General features: G+C 43.0%; 1 protein-coding gene across 1 annotated transcript in view; it reads right to left on the minus strand.

Moving 5' to 3' along the window:
- RPIA (ribose 5-phosphate isomerase A) overlaps window positions 1-19488 on the minus strand; it is a 56313-nt gene extending 36825 nt beyond the window's left edge. Inside the window, exons 1-3 of the mRNA XM_525809.9 lie at window positions 19153-19488; window positions 12613-12673; window positions 11090-11145 (exon numbers count right to left, since the gene is read on the minus strand). Of these exons, the coding sequence (XP_525809.4) occupies window positions 11090-11145; window positions 12613-12673; window positions 19153-19437 (402 nt within the window). The 5' untranslated portion in view covers window positions 19438-19488. The remainder of the gene's footprint in view (window positions 1-11089; window positions 11146-12612; window positions 12674-19152) is intronic.
- Window positions 19489-19977: the final 489 nt, after the last annotated feature.

The raw sequence follows: 19977 nt of genomic DNA on the forward strand, positions 1-19977 counted from the left end.
CATGTAGTGGTTCCAAAGGGCTTCACCATCAACAGGAAAACACTTAAGTTGTAATAGCTCCTCCAGGGAACTCTCATAATAGGCTGGTCGCCTAGCGTTCAGGGCACCTCACTGCTTCAGCAGGCGAGTTTCTCCTGAAACACCTAAGAGAGCAGACCAGCTCAGGGGTGAGCAGACCACCTCAGGGGTAAGAGCCCGAGGAGTGAAGCTCATAAGCAACACATTTTTGACCCTGAACACATTCTTAATCTGGTGCAGACAAGGGAGAAGGGAGGAGAGACATTTAAAACAAGACATCTGAAGTTGAAGCTATTGAAGGAGAGTTACCATCTTCCAAGACACCAGCTAGGCTTGTGACTAAAAATTATAGCACCTCATCTTATAAATTTTTTGACTCATTGAACCAACATCACTAAAAATTAAATTAGCTTAACTTGGCCAAAATGGGGCTCATTCAAGACCCCAAAATTGAATTATTTACGTGCACAACTGGGAGGAGTGGCTTAAAAATTAAACACAACGAATAGGATAGTTACTACAATGGTTTTTAAAAGCTTCTAAAAGAAGTAATGATAAAATTGCTTCCATACAGGAGGTGAACCAAAAGATCCTGGAAACTTTCTTCACTGAAAAAATCGTCTCATGCTTCCACTGTCTCACCTCCTCCCCTCCACCTGCTCCTTCAGAACCCTCTTATTCTTTCTTTTCAGAACTGCCTTGGCTGGGCACAGTGGCTCACATCTGTAATCTCAGCACTTTGGGAGGCTGAGGTGGGTGGATCACTTGAGCCCAGGAGTTCGAGACCAGCCTGCACAACATAGTGAGACATCGTCTCTACAAAAAATTTTTAAAAAGCTAGGCATGGTGGCACGCACCTGTAGTCCCAGCTACTCAGGAGGCTGAGGCAGGAGGATCGCTTGAGCCCAGGAGGCCGAGGCTGCAGTGAGCTGTGATCATGCCACTGTACTCCAGCCTGGGTGACAGAGCAAGACCCTGTCTCAAAAAAAAACAAAAGAACTGCCTTGCCCAGATCAGATGTTCCTTACTCCCTCCTCTACCCACAGAAGTTTTCATAGCACCTTTTAGAGAAAATCCTGACCCAAAGGGAGAACCTTCAGTAGTTTAGACCCCCAGGACGAGGCAGAACTTAGAGCCCCTACTAAGGAATTTCCAGAAAAAAAAGGGGGGCTATTATTAAGATTCCTGGACACTCCAAACTCAGCCCTTCAGAGAAAAAAGTATTTTGTTGACGCAGCAGCCAAAGGCTGCTCTAACACTAATAGCAGATGAAACTATACAGGTGGCTATATTTTTTTTAAATGAGTTCCATTGAAAAGGAACTCCAAGTGGCTCAAGAAAAGGGTTCAGAGAAGAAAAAGCAGATATGGCTAACAAAGGAGACACACCTTTCCCCCACTTGCAAATTATAGTATGGACTCAACAACAGACTTGTTTTGCCTTTGGAATTTATTTCAATTTCCTGTATTACAGCATTTCTATCAGCTCACTCACTAGGGACCTCAGAAAATGACTGCCTAAGAAAAACAATATTACTGGAAACAGTCACCCACAATCGGCTCATAAGACTTATGCTAAATGTGCAGTTTGTCCTAAACATAATCCAGGACAGCCTCTTCATGGATATCAAGGGCATTTTCCTTTGTCCACCAGACCTTCTGATATCTGGCAAGTGGATTTTATCCAATTACCTCCAGCCCAGGATTACAAATAGATACTGGTTATGATTTGAATGTTCTCTCACTGAGTTGAAACATTTCCTTGCAGAAGAGTCATAGCACACGCAGGAGGAAAATATCGTTGAAGCAAATAATTCCCTCTTGGGGAATTCCTTCCAAATTACATAGCGATAGAAGAACTCATTTTACTAGAAAGACAGTCCACTCAATTTGTAAAATCTGGCCCATTTTCCAACATTTTCATTGTGTATACCATCCTTAGTCTTCTGGATTGGTGGAACAAATAAACGGAATAATGAAGATCCAGCTGGCTGGCCAGGCGCGGTGGCTCACGCCTGTAACCCCAGCACTTTGGGAGGCCCAGGTGGGTGGATCACAAGGTCAAGAGATGGAGACCATCCTGGCCAACAGGGTGAAACCCCATCTCTACTAAATATACAAAAAATTAGCCAGGCATGGTGGCGGGTACCTGGAGTCCCAGCTACTCAGGAGGCTGACGCAGGAGTACGGCATGAACCCAGGAGGTGGAGCTTGCAGTGAGCCAAGATCGTGCCACTGCACTCCAGCCTGGGCGACAGAGCGAGACTCCGTCTCAAAAAAAAAAAAAAAAAAAAAAATCCATTTGGCAAAATTAACAAAAGCTTTTCATACTGGGCCAAAGGCTCTTCCATTGGTTTTGCTTAACCCAAGAGCAACTTCTCTTGGATAACATCAATTACCCACTTACGAGACAATTACAAGTCAACCTATGAAACAGGATAGCAATTTATATGAACCAACTTTATTGAAAGGTGCTATACTCAGTTATTGTCAAGGCTTAACTAAACTTCTTTCCCCAAAATAAATTAATAAAAGATTCTTTTTACGGTGTACTCCTTGGAGACGAAGATCTTAAATACCATAATGTCTAGCCAAGGGACCTTTTTTTTGGAAACAACATCAACTAAAAAACTCACTTGAACCTCACTAAAAGACTCACTTGAACCTCACTGGAAAGGACTCTATCAGGTATTGCTAACTAATTGCTGTGCAGCAAAACTTGAAGGAGCTGACTCCTGGATTCACATTTCTCATTTAAAGAAAGCTCCAACAACTAAATGAACTTATAAGTGCACTGGAGACCTCCAGTTAAAGATTTCTGAGATTCCTGACACCTCTGAGTATGGAAAGCAGACAAGACCTGATAGACAACATTGCCCAAATTACCAGACCAGGCCTGAACTGACAATGAATTTCTTCTGCATATACCTTTTGTTTTTGTATTTTCCTGCATGATGACTGAATTTCTACTAACACTCCCTCATTTGTTTGATCCCCATTCCTCTTAAGGGAAACTGCTAATCTAACTGATGTGAAAGTAGGACAAACATTTTTTCAATATCAAGAAGATACTGGAACCCTGACATCAATTTCTTAGAATCAGTCCAATGTTCCGATAGCCCATGGCACCAGTTTTTCAGGCATAATAAACTATCAAGAGGCCCCCACTTAGGGAAAGATATCCAGGAAGTTCTTCCCAATTCCATGCCTGGTCTGGCAATTTTTAACACTTTACAAATAGATCACTATGTTACTGTGAATACAGATGATCACTTACTATACACTTACTATACAAACTCCTGGAAGACATTTAGCTGCAGCTTATGTGCCTTGCCATAGCATCTCTTGTCCTAGGAGTCAGGGACCTTGTTTTTGTGACTGGTCTACACAATTCTAATGAAACTGGAAATCAAATAATGAGAGCTACTTGGTGGACAAGAGTACCACCAGAGGATACTTGGGAATGTTACCAGGGAGAATGTGAGAAGCCTTACAGCGTACTCAAACTAAACTGTATCTAGGGGTAACTGCTGCTCCTCTCACCTTAACTTGGAGCACCCAACATTATTGGGTTTGTAACCGGTACTCAAATTGCACTTCCATTATAAATGCTCAATGGCAACAACATGTTTGGTGGATAAAACAGCACTAGCCAACTAAAGCAAAAAGAACCTTAGGTCCAATAAAGGCAGGACTTGAGATGTTAGGACAAGCTAAAAGTGTATTTAACAACGACAAAAAAAAAAAAAAAAAAAAAAATCACAAGAAAAGTCAATATTTACCAGTCTAAATAGATTAAAAGAAATATTCTTTCAGAAGGAAGGTATGGGTTGGGAAGCTACACAAAAAGATAATGACACTATTGTTAAGAAGGTAAATCAACTACTCAACTAACAAGGAGCCATGCCAAAACCCAGTGATGGAAAATTGCATGCGTCCAAACTCAACAAGGTTTATTGACCATGCTAATCCAAATGGAAACTGAAGTGGCCTCTAAAATGTGCCCTACCATTTTGGATGCAGAAACACAAGGTATACATTTATGCACAAACATATGAACCCTCTTCTTCCTGGAAAATTACTACCAAGAATATGTAGCTTAATTCACTGTACTCTTACAGCATTAGCACCCCACATAGATAATAACTAGACATATAACATAGTGTTAGTAGGAATAGAGATTTTTTTAAGTAATACCCATTTTTCCCAATGGGGAGTGGAAAGGCCATATTAAATAATACTTGGAGTCCAATTTCAGTTCTACATCATAAACAAATTCAGGAAGTTGGTGCTGTCCCCAAAATGTTTGGAATCCTGAAATCATATAAATATGACCCTTAATTTCTTTTTTTTTTTTAATTTAAAATTCCAGGATACATGTGCAGGTTTGTTACATAGGTAAATGTGTGCCATGGTGGTTTGCTGCATCTATCAACCCATCACCTAGATATTAAGCCCTGCATGCATTAGCTATTTACCCTGATGCTCTCCCTCCCCCAACACCCCCCAGACAGGCCCCAGTATGTGTTGTTCCCCTCCCTGCCTCCATGTGTTCTCGCTGTTCAGCTCCAACTTATAAGTGAGAACATGCAATGTTTGGTTTTCCGTTCCTGTGTTAGTTTGCTGAGGATAATGGCTTTCAGCTCTATCCATGTCCCTGCCAAGAACATGATATCATTCCTTTTTATGGCTGCATAGTATTCTATGGTGCATATGTACCATATTTTCTTCATCCAGTCTATCATTGGTGGCATTTGGGTTGATTCCATGTCTTCAATATTATGAATAGTGCTGCAATGAACATACATGTGCATGTATCTTTAGAATAGAATGATTTATATTCTTTTGGGTATATACTCAGCAATGGGATTGCTGAGTCAAATGATATTTCTGGCTCTAGGTCTTTGAGAAATCGCCGCACCATCTTCCACAATGGTTGAACTAATTTACATTCCTACCAACAATGTAAAAGCATTCCTGTCTCCACAGCCTCCTCAGCATCTGTTGTTTCTTGACTTTTTAATAATCGCCATTCTGACCAGCGTGAGATGGTATCTCATTGCGCTTTTTGATTTGCATTTCTCTAATGATTAGTGATGTTGAGCTTTTCTTCATGTTTGCTAGTCACATAAATGTCTTCTTTTGAGAAGTGTCTGTTCATGTCCTTTGCCCATTTTTTAACAGGACTGTTTGTTTTTTTCTTATAAATTTGTTTAAGTTCCTTGTAGATTCTAGATATTAGAACTTTGTCAGATGGATAGATTGCAAAAATTTTCTCCCATTCTGTAGACTGTCTGTTCACTCTGATGATAGTTTCTTTTGCTGCACAGAAGCTCTTTAATTAGATCCCATTTGTCAATATTGGTTTTTGTTGCAATTGTTTTTGATGTTTTTGTCATGAAATCATTGCCTGTGCCTATGTCCTGAATGGTATTTTCTTCTAGGGTTTTTATAGTGTTTTTCATTTCCTAGGGTTTTACATTTAAGTTCTTTAATCCATCTTGAGTTAATTTTCATATAAGGTGTAAGGAAAAGGTCCAGTTTCAATTTTTGCATATGGTTAGCCAGTTCTCCTGGCACCATTTATTAAATAGGGATTCCTTTCCCCATCGCTTTTGTCAGGTTTGTCAAAGATCAGATGGTTGTAGATGTGCAGTCTTATTTCTGAGATCTCTACTCCGTTCCATTGGTCTGTGTGTCTGTTGTACCAGTACCATGCTGTTTTAGTTATTGTTTTGGTTACTATAGTTTGAAGTCCAGTAGCGTGATGCCTCCAGCTTTGTTCTTTTTGCTTAGGATTGTCTTGGCTACACAGGCTCTTTTTTGGTTCCATATGAATTTTAGGGTAGTTTTTTCTAATTATGTGAAGAATGTCAATGGTAGTTTAATGGGAATAGCATTGAATTTATAAATTACTTTGGGCAGTAATTTGGCCGTTTTCATGATATTGATTCTTCCTATCCATGGGCATGGAATGTTTTCCCATTTGTGTCCTCTCATTTCCTTAAGCAGTGGTTTGTAGTCCTCCTTGAAGAGATCCTTCACTTTCCTTGTTAGCTGTATTCCTAGGTATTTTATTATCTTTGTAGCAATTGTGAATGAGAGTTCATTCATGATTTGGCTCTCTGCTTGTCTATTGTTGGTGTATAGGAATGCTTGTGATTTTTGCACATTGATTTTGTATCCTGAGACTTTGCTAAAGTTGCTTATCAGCTTAAGGAGCTTTTGGGCTGAGATGATGGGGTTTTCTAGATACAGAATCATGTCATCTGCAAACAGAGACAGTTTGACTTTCTCTCTTCCTATGTGAATACCCTTTCTTTCTCTTGCCTGATGGCCCCAGCCAGAACTTCCAGTACTATGTTGAACGGGAGTGGTGAGAGAGATGACCCTTAATTTCTATACCCTGCTCAATATAATATATGGTACAGAGGTGATATGGTTTGGCTCTGTGTCCCCACCCAAATCTCATCTTGAATTGCACTCCCATAATTCCCATGTGTTGTGGGAGGAACCTGGTGGGAGACAACTGAATCATGAGGGCAGTTTCCTCCATACTCTTCTCGTGGTAGTGAATAAGTCTCATGAGATCTGATGGTTTTATCAGGGGTTTCTGCTTTTGCGTCTTCTTCATTCTCTGCTTGCTGCCATCCATGTAAGATGGGACTTGCTCCTCCCTGCCTTCCGCCATGATTGTGAGGCTTCCCCAGCCACGTGGAACTGCAAGTCCAATTAAACCTCTTTCTTTTGTAAATTGCCCAGTCTCAGGTATGTCTTTATCAGCTGCATGAAAACAGACTAACACAGTATAATGGTACTAGCAGAGTGAGGCGCTGCTGAGAAGATATCCGAAAATATGGAAGTGACTTTAGAACTGGGTAACAGGCAGAGGTTGGAACAGTTTGGAGGGCTCAGAAGACAGAAAAATGTGGTTAAGTTTGGAGACTTGTTGAATGGCCTTGCCCAAAATGCTGATAGCGATATGGAAAATAAGGTCCAGATGGAGATGAAAAACTTGTTGGGAAATGGAGCAAAGGTGACTCATTGTTTTAGCAAAGACACTGGCAGCATTTTGCCCCTGCCCCAGAGATTTGTGGAACTTTGACCTTGAGAGAGATGATTTAAGATATCTGGCAGAAGAAATTTCTAAGCAGCAAAGCATTTGAGAGGTGACTTGGGTGCTGTTAAAAGCATTCAGTTTTAAAAGGGAAACAGAGTATAAAAGTTTGAAAAATTTGCAGCCTGAATCCGATAGAAAAGAAAATCCTATTTTCTGAGGAGAAATTCAAGCCGACTGCAGACATCTGAATAAGTAAGGAAGAGCCAAATGTTAATCCCCAAGACAGTGGGGAAAATGTCACCAGGGCATGTCAGAGGTCTTCATGGAAGCCCCTCCCATCACACACCTGGAGGCCTAGGAGAAAAAAGTGGTTTTGTGGGCCAGGCCCAGGGTCCCCGAGCTGTGTGCAGCCTAGGGACTTGATGCCCTGCGTCCTAGCCACTCCACCCCTGGCTGAAAGGGGCCAATGTAGAGCTCGGGCTGTAGGTTCAGATGGTGCAAGCCCCAAGCCTTGGCAGCTTCCATGTGGTGTTGAGCCTGCAGGAGCACAGAAGTCAAGAATTGAGGTTTGGGAACCTCTGCCTAGATTTCAGAAGATGTATGGAAACACCTGGATGCCCAGGCAGAAGTTTGCTGCAGGAGTGGGGCTCTCATGGAGAACTTCTGCTAGGGCAGTGCGGATGGAAAATGTGGGGTTGGAGCCCCTGCACAGAGTCTCTACTGGGGCACTGCCTAGTGGAGCTGTGAGAAAAGGGCCACTGTCCTCCAGACCCCAGAATGGTAGATCCACTGACAACTTGCACCATGCACCTGGAAAAGCTGCAGACACTCAATGCCAGCCCATGAAAGCAGCCAGGAGGAAGGCTGTGCCCTGCAAAGTCACAGGAAGGGAGCTGCCCAAGACCATGGGCACCCACCTCTAGCATCAGCATGACCTGGATGTGAGACATGGAGACAAAGGAGATCATTTTGGCGCTTTAAGATTTGACTGCCCATCCTGGATTTCAGACTTGCGTGGGACCTGTAGCCCCTGCGTTCTGGCCAATTTTTCCCACCTGGAATGAGTGTATTCACCCAATACCTGTACCCCCAGTGTATCTGGGAAATAACTAGCTTGCTTTTGATTTTATAGGCTTACAAGCTGAAGTGACTTGCCTTGTCTCAGATGAGACTTTGGACTGTGGACTTTTGAGTTAATGCTGAAATGAGCTAAGACTTTGGGGACTATTGGGAAGGCATGATTGGTTTTGAAATGCAATGACATGAGATTTGGCAGGCTCCAGAGCTGGCTGCAGGCTGCCAGCATTCTGTCCCCACCCAAAGCTCATCTTGAATTGTACTCCCATAATTCCCATGTGTTGTGGGAGTGACCTGGTGGGAGATAATTGAATCATGAGCGTGGTTTCCTCCACACTGTTCTCATAGTAGTGAGCAAGTCTCACGAGATCTGATGGTTTTATCAAGGTCGCTTTTGTGTCTTCCTCATTCTCTGTCTGCTGCCATCCACGTAAAACGAGACTTGTTCCTCCTTGCTTTCTGCCATGATTGTGAGGCTTCCCCAGCCACGTGGAACTGTAAGTCCAATTAAACCTCATTCTTTTGTAAATTGCCCAGTCTCAGGTATGTCTTTATCAGCAGCATGAAAATGGACTAACACAATAGGAAAAGGTTGCTTACATTAGAAAGGGAGGAAAAATGAGACTGTAGCTGTTTTAGATCTTACTTGCAACCAGACAACATTTGATTTAAATTATACTGCCATTTGGTACAATACTGGGTTAACAGGAAAGTTACTTTTATGATGAAGTAATACTTTTGATAATAAAAATTAGAAAATTGGAACTCAACCCTCCTCAAATTGCACTCCCAGCAGAAAAATGGACAAGCAATTAGACATTATAAATCATCAGCTAATTACAGTTATAAATGTAAAGATATCATAAAGTACAAATACAAAGGGAGGAAATTTATCTAATTAGTCACAGACTATCAAAATCTATGTTCAAGATTCTTTTCTATGATAAGTATTTCTTTACTTCAGTGGACCTCTAAGTTGCTCATCATATTGTTGATTATCTTTCTAATATTCCTACATTACAAATATTATCAATACTGCAAAAATGTTACCAAAAGAATAAAACTCCAGCAAAAATTATGTTAGCTCATCAATTTGAACTACAGCCACAGAATGTATGTAAGGGTGGTCCTCTATTGTCTGTTTTATCCAACATACTCTTTCCTCTAATTCTGACCTACTGAATTACAACAGAAAGGGACACGCTCCCAGTTTGCTCTGAGTCTGTGTCCCCGATCTACAGTCCTCAAACTTGGCTCAGAATAAAATTAACTTTGACTTAAATCTATAGTGGCTGTTATTTTAACCTTTTGGGTCAACCTAGTTCAGAAAAATTTAAAAACAGCAAGAAAAGCATGTAGTTTCAAAATACTGGAGCAAATATCCAATCACCTAAAAGAGCTAAAAGTATGTCCATGTAAAGAGCAAGAAATAGTGGAGGTCAGGGGTGGGAGGTAATAAGAGTGTGCTTTCTAGGTAGTGGTCATCTAGGGGAAAGTGAGGGTAGTGTGCTTTTTTTTCTTTTAAATAAAAAGACTTGAATTATTTGTTTCTTCAGTCCATGTGCATATATAACTTTAAAAATAAACACCAATGTAATTTATTAACTAAGAAATAAAAATACTTGATGATCAAGTCAGTTGGAAAAATTAGATACTTAGCTTTTCAAAAGACTAAGAAAATCCATCACAAGCCACTGAGGCTTTAAAAGCATCACCTCAAGAAAGCAGGATTTAAAAAAAAAAAAAAAAGCAATATAAAACACTTAAGATATTGCCTTCAGTCCCCTGGGTGGCCATCCACCTTGTTTAAGGTCTCCAAGAGATTTAACATCAAGGAAGCTCCAACAGTATGCACTATCCAACTCCCTAACCTGTCTACCTGGAATCTCTGCCTTACACCCTACTGTTAAGCTGAGGCCAGTCTGGTTTAGAAGGAACCTTAACCTCTCTCCCTTCACCAGAGCTGGTTGCAGGCTGCCAGCATTCTGTGTCTCGAGGATTGGGAGGGTTTCCTAAGAAACCCAGCTATCCAAGCCTAAGTCCATAAAGTCCCAGGAGCATCAGTCACTCATAAATCTCATCTCCTACCCCAGTGCATAGTATCATCTTGACTAATCCAGCGAGAGATTATACACATACTCCTCCCTGCAATGGCCAGATGAGGGATGACAATTGGCTCCATCTGAGCAACTGTCTTCCCTTCCACTTCCCAAAACCTCTCTTCCCTTATCTCTCCCTATATTTAACTGGCTCCACTGCTTTCCTCCATCAGCTCCTACTATTTTATGATGTACTTGCATTACCAACACATTGCTTAATTCCTTTTAGCCTGATTTTTTTTGTCTTGAGACAGGGTCTCACTCTGTTGCCCAGGCTGGAGTGCACTGGCACAATCACAGCTCACTGCAGCTTGGACCTCCTGGGCTCAAGGGAGATCCTCCCGCCTCAGCCTCCCACATAGTTGGAACTACAGGTACAAGCCACCACACCCAGCTAATTTTTGTATTTTTTGTAGAGGCAGGCTTTCACCATAATGCCCAGGCTGGTCTTGAACTCCTGTGCTCAAGTGATCTGCCTACCTTGGCCTCCCAAAGTACTTGGGATTACAGGCATGAGCCACCACACCTGGCCTAGCCTGATTTTTTTCACCTATAAATAGGAGTAATATTCCTTGAGGAGAGAGACTACCTGGCCATCTCTGCATTCTCTGTAGTGCCTAAACTCAACATGCACTGAAATATTCACCAAGTGATTAAACAAATGCACCTAAAACTACAATTCCAAGAAGGAATCCTTGGTCAATAAACTCTCCTATTCCTGGACTCTCTGACCTAGAACAACCTTGAGGTACAAGACAAGGCCATAGGTCCACAACCCCGGGGAACCAGAAGATACAGCAGAAGCTGTCACGATGCAGATGGAAAGCAGGACATACCTGGAAGGAAGTGGGAATACAGACGAGGTTCAGATTCTCTTGCTTCACCCTTTCAGCTGTGGAAACAAAAGCCATATTGGCAGTTTTTCACTCTCCTTACTGTATTTTTCTTGTCATATGTGTTTGCTCGAAACCAACAGACAAGGGAAGGTCTATTTCCCAAAGACAGGTGCCTTTCATCCTGTGTCCCCCTCCTTGGTGGGAAAGTTGGTGACTGTACCTCACACATCAGAAGATAGGGACACAAGAAAGCCTGGAGAGGTAAGTACTGACCACAGAAAGCAGTGTCAGTGTTTGCCATTGTTATGTGCCTGACAATATTCTAAGAACTTTGTATATATGAACTCTTAATCCTAACAACCCAAAAGGTAAGTTAAATTATTTTCCGCATTTTGCAGATAAGGCAACTGAGGTTCAGAGAGGTAATGTAACTCGGTAGTTATACCGCTAATAAGGGACACAGCTGGGACATGATCCCAGGCCATGTAGCCACACAGTCTTAACTCCCCTATATTGCCTCTTCTAGGAAAAAGCCAGAACTTTACTTTTGCATTTTAGTAAAAAATATACTTATTTGTAGGCCCCAGAGAGTGGCTAAAGGAGATTTATTTTTTCAATTTGGATTTGTACCTTTCAGGAAAGTTTGATTAAAAAAAAAAAAAAAAAAGACTTCAGGAAAAAATTCGTATTAAAATTTCAAGTCTTTTTAATCACTGAGTGCATCTTGGGAGGTTTGGGTGCCACTATTATAAAATCCATAGTAACTCCTGTGCCCTGAAAGTATTCTCCAGATACTTGGTTAAGATTGAAAGGTATATAACACAAAAGCTCCTATTTGGCCAGTGAGAAGGCTTCCAGAAGCCATCACACCAGCACTAAAACCACTCCTTGATAACAAAGTGTTCCTGGACTTTACCTCCTGGGCTCTGCCCCTTGGCACCTAGAAGAATTCAGCATTCAGGCAGGCCTCTCGTCTGGGCTTTGTTCTTACAAACAAAGAGCAGGGCAGTAAAACCTGTTGAGCAGCCATAGGGGCTGATAATTCCTGAGTCTTTCCTAAGCATAGAGACACCCTAATCAGTGTGAAATGAGCACCTGCAGGAACCAGCCATCAATGGCAGGAGTCCCACATCCACTCCAGGGTCATGGACAGGGCAAACCCACTATGGCCTCAATTATCTGCCTGAGGAAGTCTGAGCTCACGCAAAGAACTCAATGGTAGAATGCCATCAACATGATTAAAATTATATTGGGACCTCAAGCTAAGTCAGCTCCTCCCCTCCAGCTGAGCAGAGTAAACAAAGGCAAGGGCATCCTTCAAAGTTGGATGAAGAGGCCCAAGATTCCCTCTCTCCACAAAAGAGCAGAAACACTCAACTGACCTCAGGTAGTCCCTCTCTCCAGCTCTGTACTGCTGAAGCCAAAAGGGCAATGCCAAACCTGTGTGCCACTTCCTCCCTCTCCTCTACCTCCCTACCCCATCATCACACACAAAACATCCAGTAGACAGTGAGAGAGCATACCTATTCGCTGCACAGCATGGACAATTGTAGAACCACTTCCAATTCCCAGCACTTGGTTATTCTGCCAAAAAACGGGGAAGAAAAAACAAAACTTATTAATATCATATTTTACTCCTTTGTCAGCCTACTTCCTAAAGCTATAAAATTATTATGAACAGCAATCCACTAACACAGGTACAAGACAGGTACTGTGCCTATTTTATAGGAACATAAACACTGAACCTCAATGCTGTACTTTAGCCAATCCATGGTGGACAAATGTTCAACAAGGCCCTCCTCTCTTCATTTCTGACACTGTCAACACCACCACTTCCTCCCTACATTCTACCAAATAATTGGTGCAATTACTTGCAACTGAATAGCATCTTGCGTCACCCTCACAGAAATGGCCTGCATATAAACACTTAAAGATTCCTGACATTTCAAGCCAGCAACAGTGTGTTTAAAAAAAAAAGAAAGAAAGAAAGAAAAGAAAAAGATTCCTGGCCAACCCCAGGGAGGCAATTAGAAAAACACCTAAGAAAAAACAATAGAGCCTGGAGCCTGGGTAAGGGAGGAAAGCTAAGGCTTCTGGCTTCAGTGTCTTCCATAGGCACCTTCAAGTTGGTAGCACCACAAGACACATCAGGCCCACCATCTAGAGCTCTCCCAAAGGCAGCAGATAAAGGGAGGGCCTGAAGTAACCTCAAAATAATAAAGTATGTCAGCATCTGCCTAGGTGACACCAAGGGGTGCTCATTTTGCATGAGCCTGCCTCAAAGAAAATGGGAAGAGGGCAAAGGCTTAGTTAAGAACATGAAAAATAGTCTTCATCTGCAATAGAAAGGATCATAATAAATGCAGAGCACTTCCTGAGTACAAAGTACAGGCAGACATCACAATACTGAGCCTACCTACAAGCAGACCAAACAAGAAGAAACAAAGGTACCTACAAGCAGACCAAACAAGAAGAAACAAAGAAGGTACCTACAAGCAGACCAAAGAGTAAAAGCTCAGCTGAGTCTACCAGACCACAAAGGGCAAAACGAGGCCAGGGTACTAACAGTCAGGAACTAATATGCAGCTCAGTGCCTAAGCAACTTCCTGACATCTATCTCCTGCCGTTGCAAGGCAAAGCCAAGTGAACACCAAAGCGGCAGCTACCATTTATTAAGCACCTACCAAGAAGACTTATAAATGTTAATATAAAGCCAAATCTCACAACAATCACTTATGACCTACAGAGCCACTATTCCCACTTTATAGATGAGTTCAATATTGTAAGGAAAAACTTAAGACTTTGAAATGAGCAAAAGAGACTACTGGATATCCTTCCAATGGGATGCTGGAACCTGCTTGTATTGTCTGACTCTAAGCAGGTATGTGCCTTTGTCTTTAAGATATATGACGACTGTATAGAGATACACTTTAACTTGCAGAAAACTGTTAACAAAGCAAGTAAGTTTTGTTCATTGAAATGCAAATTAATAGTGTTCTGTGAGATACAATTATTAACAGATCTTCTAAATTCATTTTAAGATTTTTTTACTACATATGAGCTTACGGTTGACTTCTCCTGTTATGCTTTGAACATCTCCACCAAAACTCATGTTGAAATTTAATTGCCATTATAACAATATTAAGAAGTGGGACCTTTAAGAGGTGATTAGGTCAGAGGGCTCCACCCTCATGGGTAGGATTGGTGCCCACCCATAGCACTTCAACATCTGTGTCTCTCACCAGATGCCAACGCCTTGATATTGGACTTCGTAGCCTCCAGAAGTATAAGCCAAAACATTTCTGTTCATTATAAATTACTCATTCTCAGGTATTCTATTATAGCAGCACAAAATGGACTAAGACACCTATGAACAGGTTCTAATAACCTTTCCAGTTCCCTCATTAATTTAGTGAGTTAAATAAAATCTTTGACATATATTTGTTTTATATATGTGTGATTTTACCTGTTTTAAATATATATACAAGATATACAATATATCTTGTATATATATTTATAATATATATAAACTATCAATGCCCCACACACACACACACAAACTCATCTTCAAACTCCTGGGCTCATACAATCCTACTGCCTCGGCTTCCCACATAGCTAGTACTACAGGAACATGCCACCATGCCCAGCTAATTTTTAAATTATTTTAAAAGACACAGTCTCACTCTGTCAACCAGGCTAGTCTTGAACTCCTGGCCTCAAGTGATCATCTCGCCTCTGCCTCCCAAAGTGCTGGGATTACAGGATGAGCCATTTCAAACGAATAAGCAACTTCAGGAAGTTCAATTTGCTGAAACATCAATCTATTTCAAATTTCTTAAGATTTCCAACAACTGATTAACAATTAATTTATTTGACAAAGGAAAGCCCATAGTAAAACCTTCTTTTTAGGAAGAAGACAAGTCCTGAAGGGCCCTCAGGACAAGCAGGGCCACAACTAAAATCCTTCATTCCCCACAGGACAAAGGCCATAGGAATACTTAAAGTCAGCCCCTAGGCCTCACATTAGATATGGTCCTTCTCAAAGCCTGACTACATCTATAACTAGAAAAGATTAGAAAGAATGACCAACAAGTAGAGTTACCAAAAAAAAAAAAAAAATCAAATACTAATGTCCCCACAACCACATACATGTATACTAAAAATGCTACTATAGCCTCTCCTACCTACAGAAGACTTTATCCAACAACTTTTGTGTTATTGACCTGGTGGAAACTGCTTTTACTAGCTCACAGTTCCAAAGGCACTGAATACATCAGGGGCTTGGGCTGTCAGAACAGGGCTCGCACTAGGTCAGATTTCACCTATGCCAATGCTCTCAAGAAGGCAATGTGTCTAGTAAAGTTGTTTAGCTACCTGGACAATCCCCAAAGGCAAGGACTTCAAGACAAGTAAATGATACATCGCAGTACAGAAACATTCAAAATGGCTAAATATCTCACATATAAAAATCTTCAAGGAATGAGAAAATGTCTTATCAAGGCCTATGTCTGAGTGTGGAAAAACTCAAACTTTTTCCTCTGCTCTCACACCACAACAATCATCAACACAGAAGACTTCTGTGATCAAATATATGGGGATTTCTCCCCGTATCCCAAGCAAGCAATCTACTCTGCAGTAGACACCAGCTGGGTATCCTCCAATTCAATTTCAACACTCTCTACCTGGAGATACCATAAGGTTCCACTGGTTGAGGGCTCAGCTCCCAAGATTGCCTCCTCCTTCCTACCAAATGCAAGTCCAGGCCTCCAGAACTTCTGACTTGACAGCTTCAAGTTGGAGTTTCTACAACACTCTCTTTGGGTTTGATTAACTTGCTAGAGTGGCTCACAGAACTCAGGGAAACATGTTTACCAGCTTATAAAGGCTATGATGAAGGATATGGATGAAGAGATGCATAGGTAAAGGCATGTAAGAAGGAGCACAGAGCTTCCATGCTCTCTCTAGGCACACCATCCTCCAGGGACCTTCACATGTTCTGCTCTCCAGAAGCTTCCAAACCCTGTCCTCTTGAGCTTTTCTTTTTTTTTTTTTTTTTTTTTTTTTTTGAGACTTTATTGAATAGGTATGATTGGCTCTTGGAAAAGACCAGGAATTGCAAGGGCCTAGAAATGTGACTGAACAAAAAGGGAATGATCCAATACTAGCAGACTGACTGGGGAAACCCTGCAACGGCTGTCTGTTCAGATTCTTCTTCACCTGCAGCATTCCTTCCTCCAGGGTATGGAACAGGAACCCTTCTGAAATGGGGATCTTATGATGTACAAACAGACAACATAGGTCACAGAATTTCTTTACAGCCAGCTCCAAGACAGAAAAGCATTGGGGAGAGAAAGGAGCAAGTGGAAGGAGGGAAGGAGAAGGTAAGAGAGGGAGATTCTGTTTTCTGAGGCCTGCTTTGGGCCCTAAAGCACCCCAAATATAACAAAAGACTGTAGCAAGGGCTATGAGTGTTATGAACCAAGAGCCATGGATAAAAACATTGTGTGTGTGTGTTTAAAATATCACACTAGATAGACTTAACCTGACCTTCACATATGACCTGAAGCTAGGAACTCTAGCTTTACAGTAATTCAATCACCAAATTCCTGGTTACCAAGCTTAGCCATACATTCATGTCACTCACAGTCCCCAGCAGGCAGGTGGCACAGAGGTGAATTCGGATGAATCAGACAAGCTCTGTATAAGGCTCGTTCTTTGCCTTTTGAAAGAGACCAGGAATTGCAAGGCCCTGCCAGACCTAAAGCTCTTCACCCATGTGATCCCTGCTGCCTTGGAATCAAATGACTGGCCCAGGAAATCAGTGCCCTTGCCAAAGCCAACCAGAGGTGACCAAAGGCTGCCTATGAGGTGGCCCAACAGCAGAAGACTGCCAAGCAGGCCCTGCTAGAGGAGTGGCCCCATTCTAATGGGCAATATTAAACCACATGTATGTGCAACATCAGAAGTTCACTCAGCTTGTCGAATGGAGTAACTTTGGAAATACTACTTCTGCTAACCAACTAGAACCACTGCCCATCAGCTTCCTCAACCAAGCCAGTAAAAAAAACAAAGCCCAGGCTCCAAAGAGAACAAAGAGATGAGGCTACAGACATTCAGAAGAGCCTAGTTCTGCATGTCGACCCATCCTGGGTGGCTACACCCACAGAAACAGACAGAGCTGGGCCCAAGGTGGCTATACAAAGGATTCACCTGAGAACTCTCCATGTTTTCCATCCACTCAGACACAGAAGTGGTCACCATATTGGAACTCCAATGGACTAGAGAACAGGAAGCCCTACTCCCCAGAGATTCTACACAAAGAACCTCCAATAACCCCAACACTTTCATATTTGTGTCCACACTGCACACAATTGAACAAACATGTACTGGGCAGGACCCACTGTGACCAATGCTAAATGAAGGTTAACTACCCTCCAGGAGCTTACCCTTTAAGGGGCTGGAAGAAACGAACACACAGATGACCAAAACATGAGATACAACATAAAGCACATAAGAGGCATGAAGTGCTACAGAATCACGGAAAAGAAATCTTCCTTTCCTTAGGATGCTAAGGAAAAACTGAAAGGAGGAAATGGCCTTTAAGCCAAACCCTGAAGGGCATATATGATTTTAACAGGTGCCCCCAAAAGGTCACTGTAGATCTCCCCAAAATTACCTAACTTCATGAAATGATGTGGTCAGAATCCAGTGTTTTGGGGCTCTAGCCTAAGGTCAGGGCTTGCAGATTTTTATTTAATCAAATACATAACTATAACACAAAGGTCAGGGAGATGTGCCACCAAATATTAATGTAAATTCATTAACAGGACAACTTAGATATGGGGCTTTTCTAATTGCATTCTCATGTGGATTACATTTATCTATTAGCTATTCACTGTATGCAGATATTTTGAAATTTCAGCTTCTTGTCTCAATTTTACAACTGAGGCACTGAATCCCAAAGGTAGGGTCAAATTAACACATTTTACATTATCTCTGTTAATCCCCATAGAAAATCCTATTGCCAATCAGACTTACAACAGGCTACACCAGAACAGGGTAGCAGTGGAAAGGGTAGAAGGTCACACTGGAACATCCCTTCTACAGAACTGGCTGAGCCACTGGTTACCACATTGTCCACTCCCACTCAAACAGGCTGTGGTGAAGCTCATCCAACATCATCTAAGCAAAATAATTTTGTAAAGCATTAACAAATGTAAAGAACTATTATCGGAGAAGAAAAGGGACTCTAATACCACTTTCTAATAAGTAGAAATGAGAGATAAAAAGCCAATAAGACCAAGGAAACTACACCACAGGGCAGACATACTCCACTTGGCTTCCTTATTATAATTAAGATACTTGATTGGTGACAGCAAAACCACTTGGATTAAAAAAACTCCACTAACAGCACCACACCTGCCACTTAACAAACAAGTAGGGACCACGACATGACTGAATAACAGCTAAACATCTGTGCAGCCCCGCCTTAAAAAATAAACCAGCATCCTCCAGACTTAGTCCACCCCGCCCTATGGAAAGAAGGAAGTTTGAAGCCCCGGGTCTTCCCTTCCCTCCAAGAGTACACTCAGGGGCCGGCGCGCACCAAGCCCAGAACCTCCATCGACTGAAATTTCAAAGCACTAGCAAACTAACTCTCCGCCGGCTTCCGGGTCAGTAAAGAGAAATGAAAACCTCTCCGCAGCCCCAAAGCCCACCATTTTCCATTTATTGATAAGGAGGCCACAAGGCAAGTGCCTCTAGCCCCCATTCCAAACATCAGACAGCACCAGGCTCCACTTTGCAAACTGTTCCAGCTGGACAAGGAGTCTTTAGAAAGCTCAAGTATTAGAAGATTCGCCCCCAACCGATTCCACATCTAAAAGGTCTTTAAGGAGCAGGGAAGAGGGGTCTAAACTTGGGTAAAGTGCACACCCTCTACCCTCTCACTCAGCTCCCGCCCTGCCAGGAGCTAGGCGCGCCCCGGCAGCACCCAGAACGCGCAACAGTAGCCCATCACGCCAAGGACATGCGCCCCGCGCCCCACGTTTCGAAGTGCTCACCCTCACGTGGTTCTCCACAGCCGCGCGGCCCGCCAGCTTCTTGGCCTCCTCGGCCTTGGACATCGTGGAGGGGGCCGGGCAGATGCTGCTGGAGTCCCCGCAGCTGGTGCTTGTGTTGCCAGCACCGCCACGGGTCCCAGACTGTGCACGCCCCGGCAGCCGCACGTGGGAACCCGGGAGGTCCCAGCTGTTCCCTCCTCCGCCGGAGGCCGCGCCCCCGGCCCTCCCGGGCAGCGGGGCCAAGACCCGCCCGTAGAGGGTGCTGAAGGGCCCGGGGCGCTGCATCCCGACGCCTCGCTCCGGCCTCCGCTGAAGTCCCGCCCCCGGCTCCCCCGGAAATCTGGTCGCTTACGCACACAGTCTGCGTGCCCTGCTGCGCGGATCTTGCTGGGAAATGTAGTTCTGTGGCTTCGAGAACCCCTATCCGCGCCTCAGTCTGAACTACCAATCCCATAATGCTCTCCGCGACGGAATGCGCAATCGCCGGCGACGGGCTCCGGCACTTCGCTCTGTGAAGCACCATTAGCCGCGGGAATATCGGTGTGGTGACTCCTTACCCTGGGGAAGTGTACTTAGGCCACGGCTAGGTGAAACCCAGGGATATTTCTGTTCGCCCATGCATCCGAGAAAGGAGTGTTAGACCTGACCCTGTTGTTTCTCCCAGCAGTGAGAACGTGGCCATGGACAAGAATTCCAAGTAGTGGCACCTCTGTAGACGACGCGGCCCTTTTGGGGTTACTACAGCCCAGGAAACTCACATGCGACACGGAGCCAGCTGAAGTCCATCTAGACCCCCGCAGACCCAAGGTCACAAGTTGAGAACCC

Source organism: Pan troglodytes, chromosome 12 (assembly GCF_028858775.2).
Source record: "Pan troglodytes isolate AG18354 chromosome 12, NHGRI_mPanTro3-v2.0_pri, whole genome shotgun sequence".
NCBI classification, from domain to species: domain Eukaryota; kingdom Metazoa; phylum Chordata; class Mammalia; order Primates; family Hominidae; genus Pan; species Pan troglodytes.